The sequence below is a fragment of the Mandrillus leucophaeus genome, unplaced genomic scaffold (genome assembly GCF_000951045.1).
Source record: "Mandrillus leucophaeus isolate KB7577 unplaced genomic scaffold, Mleu.le_1.0 Scaffold331, whole genome shotgun sequence".
Lineage (NCBI taxonomy): Eukaryota > Metazoa > Chordata > Mammalia > Primates > Cercopithecidae > Mandrillus > Mandrillus leucophaeus.
This window is the reverse complement of record NW_012103488.1, coordinates 41639-45799: the sequence shown is the minus strand read 5'-3', so window position 1 is coordinate 45799 and position 4161 is coordinate 41639. Positions and strand designations below refer to the sequence as shown.

General features: G+C 36.7%; 1 protein-coding gene across 1 annotated transcript in view; it reads left to right on the top strand.

Annotated features, from left to right (window-relative positions):
- Positions 1-4161, top strand: part of LOC105545510 (cytochrome P450 2C18) — a 38197-nt gene that overhangs the window by 23241 nt on the left and 10795 nt on the right. Inside the window, exon 6 of the mRNA XM_011988457.1 lies at positions 541-682. Within this exon, the coding sequence (XP_011843847.1) occupies positions 541-682 (142 nt within the window). The remainder of the gene's footprint in view (positions 1-540; positions 683-4161) is intronic.

The window sequence follows — 4161 nt, the reverse complement described above, 5'->3', positions numbered from 1 at the left end:
TTTTTTTTTTTTTTTTTTTAGAGCCAGGGAGTCTCACTTGTTGCCCAGGCTGGTGTCAAACTCCAGGACTCAAGTGATCCTCCTGCCTCGGCATCCCAAAGTGTTGGGATTACAGGCATGAGCCACCACAGATGGCTTTGTTATGATTCTTAAATACTCGTGTTCCAAGGTGATATCTATAACACCTCTACCTTCATATATGTGTTTTGAGTAAAAAGGAGAGAGAGAAAGTACCATCAGCAGGTACCTGCTTATGTGTCATAGACAAGAAATATGTTTCGTGGCCAACACAGCTTCTACTTATAAGTGAGAACATTCTATACTTGGAAATAGAATTTTTAGGCAAGCAATGGATAAGCAGGAATGGGAAATGAACTATTTTACATTCTCTGCCACACTGTGCAATTGTTGTAGTTTTAATACTGCACTCTGTAGTTTCCAAATTTCCTTATCTTTAGAACAACCTGATATATTTTGGATTTTTTGTACTTTCATATGCTGGCACACTATCAAATAATTAAATGATGAAATAATTTTTAGGAAAAGCACAATCTACAGTCTGAATTTACTATTGAAAGCTTGATAGCCACTGTAACTGATATGTTTGGAGCTGGAACAGAGACAACAAGCACCACCCTAAGATTTGGACTTCTGCTCCTGCTGAAGTACCCAGAGGTCACAGGTATGATGATACCATAGGTGAGCAGGGTGATTTTCAGAAAAGATGTTGGGAAGACACTGCTATTGTCCTCCATCTTGTTTCTCTTAGAGAAGCTTCATTATTGAAATTTCTGTGCCATTGGCTCTAAGTTGTCTAAATATGATGAAGGGGTAAGAATGAGATGAATTTGCACAACAGGGAAGAGGGACTGAGAGAGGTGAAGACAGTGTGATCACTAGCAAAAGTAATAAAACCCTGGATTTAAGTGACTAAATACTCTGAATAAAGTGTCTGGATTTCATGGGAGAGGATTTGTAGCAGGCACAGACATGATGAATTGGCCTAGGATTATATGTTGGTTTTCTTAAGAACAGACTACTTTGTTGCAATTTCTTTTTTGAAATGAGTAGAAATTTCATTTCACTAAAATCCATGTCTACAAAATTCCATTTTCCAGCAGAACAGACCACTTTGAGTAATAGATAAGCTCTTTTTTTCTTTTTTTGAGACAGTCTCGCTCTGTCGCCTAGGCTGAAGTGCAGTGGTGCAATCTTGGCTCACTGCAACCTCCGCCTCCCGGGTTCAAGTGATTCTCCTGCCTCAGCCTCCCGAGTAGCTGGGATTACAGGTGTACCCACCACACTGGCTAATTATTTTGTATTTTTAGTAGAGACAGGGTTCCACCATGTTAGTCAGGCTGGTCTCGAACTCCTGACCTCAAATGATCCTCCCACATCAGCCTCCAAAAGTGCTGGGATTACAGGCGTGTGCCACTGTGCCCAGCCAGGTATGCTCTTACAGATCTTCTCTTATTCTGAAAATGTAGTGTTTTAATGCTGGGACAGTAAAGACAGAGACTCTTTTTATTTTTAATTTTTATTATTGGCAATTCTTTTATGGTTGGTTTGATACCAGTTTTTAATGTTTTGGTAAATTTCTATTTTTTTAGGGGTACAAGTGCAATTGCGTTCATGAATCTATTCCCTAATGGTGAAGTATGGGCTTTTAGTGTACCCATCACCTGAATAGTGTACATTGTTCCCAATAGGTAACATTTCATCCCTCACCTCCCTCCCACCTTTCCACCTTTTGGAATCTCCAGTGTCTATTATTCCACTCTGTATGTCTCTGTGTACCCATTGTTTAGCTTCCATTTGTAAGTGAGAACGTGTGGTTTTTAACTTTCTATTTTGAGTCTTTGCACTTAGGATAATGGCCTCCAGTTCCATCCATGTTGCCACAAAAGACATGATTTCATTCTTTTACATGGCTGAGTAGTAGTGCATGGTATGAGTTTGTGTGTGTGTGTGTGACACTACTAGATGCAGATTTTTAAATCCCACACATAACTTTTTAGTTGATTTTATGAATATGCCTTGGTGAATAGTGCTGCAGTAAACATATGAATGCAGATGTCTTTTTGATAAAATGATTTCTTTTATTTTGGATAGATACCCAGTAGTGGGATTGCTGGATCAAAGGATAGTTCTATTTTTGATTCTTTGGGAAATACTATTTATTGAAGTGTATAGTGGATATTCTAGAAATTTGATGAGCTAGCCTGAGAAAATCGGCGTAGTCTGGGAAGTATTTTAAGCATGTAGCTGTATAATAAAGGTGTATGCTATTTAAGTAGAAAATGTGCCTGAGGAGTTTTATGATTATCAAAATTTGCACCTAGAAAAATGGTACTTGTCAATATTTTTTCTTAGGATCAATAGTTTTATCTTTTACAAACAACTTTTTTTTTTTCTTCAAATTTTGTATTTATCTATGAGCAGATTCTGGCTCTGCATAGCCTATTAGCCACACATTTGTTTTTCTGGGGTCAGAATCACACTGAAATGATGTTAAATTTATTACATATGAGAATTACTCCTGTTAAAGTTAGAGTACAACCATCAAGTCTTTAACAAACTTCTGAGACACAGGGAGCAGATAGAAGGATGGTAACCAATTTGGCAGAGAGATTGAAGTTGCAACCTAAGGGTCATAAGAATTTGTGTTGCTATAGTACCTGTAAGGCTGAGTATTCAAAAGAACCAAGACCCAAAGAACACAGAGGGAGAATTAGGCAGAAAACAGAAAATTCTCCCTGCCTAGATTCCCTCCACAACTTCATTTGTCAACTAATTGTTTTTTCCCCACAGAAAAGGGAGGTTCACTCTCTAGAGAAACTGAACCTAAGAGGCTCACTCATACACAACAGACAGAGACAGGGAAAGAGTGAGGGGTTAAGTAAGAGTCCACTTGAATTCTGAGGCCTTTAGCGCCTTTCTGCATCTTGTTCCTAAAATTCAGCAGCCAGGTGTAAACTCCTGAGAATAAGTAGCACCAGTGGAAAGACCTCCATTTTTCACCATTTAGATAGAAAATTCTTACCAAATGTCCAGCAAAGTGAATGAAATGGAAAATATTCATCCAAGACACCAGGCCATGAAATTTTAGAACATCAGAGTTAAAGGGAAAGTGATAAAAACATTCAGAGATAAATTAGTTCACCTATAAAGGATCAGGAATCAGAATGACATTAGAATTCTCAAGAGCAGCTGTCATCTTGTGTATTTTTAGATAAAGAATATTTTCAGACCTGCAAGTGGGCAAAAAAATTTTATCCTTTGTGTTTATTTTCTTAGATACTAGAGAATATTTTCCATCTAAATATCTGAAACCAAGTCAGAGGAAGTCAGGGACTGCAGGTCTCAGGAGACTTCATGTAGGAGGATGGAAGTGTCAGGGAGGCTGCTGGACACCCGGCCTAGAAAACAAATGCTTTAGAATGGACCAGGTGGATAATGGAGGTGTGAGGGAAGACATTAAGGGCAAAGAGAAGTTGATTGATTATTTGATTATTTTTAGTATTTAGAGAATTATTAGTGAGAGTTTGAAACATTTCTGAACATTCGCAGTAATTCTAAATTGGCATAAAATTAGAATTGAAATAGATACACTTAAGTCCAAGAATATACAAAAAAGGAGACATAATTACAGCAGCCCCACTTGTGATCAATATTTATGAAATAATAATGATGTGAACATGAGTATTAATATAATACAAATGTGATATAAATACACTGGGGAAACTAGAGTAGGGGGAAGTGTGAGTGTGTGTGTGTGTTTCTGTTTGTGCGTGTGTGTCTATTTGTTATGGGTTGGTGATGGAGAAAGTCCTCATCTTTCTTACCATGAAATTTTAGAAATTTTCTAAAAATAAATTAAAAAAATCAAAAGAGAGTCATTATTTAGAAATATGAATATAAATTTCAGAAGAAACTTCTAGAATGTTTCAGCATGGCCACCTTTGTGGAGTGTGAGGATGAGAGAGAATATCATTTCAAGTTTCAAATAAACATATGCACACAATACACAAATCTGCCCATACATATAGATCTGTTAGTAGAATTAAAGTTTTAAAACGTTATGTATTATTCTGATACAACATTAATTTGATTTTTTTCTTTCTTCAAGAACAGTAATTTCTTGAGTTTATAATATACTAA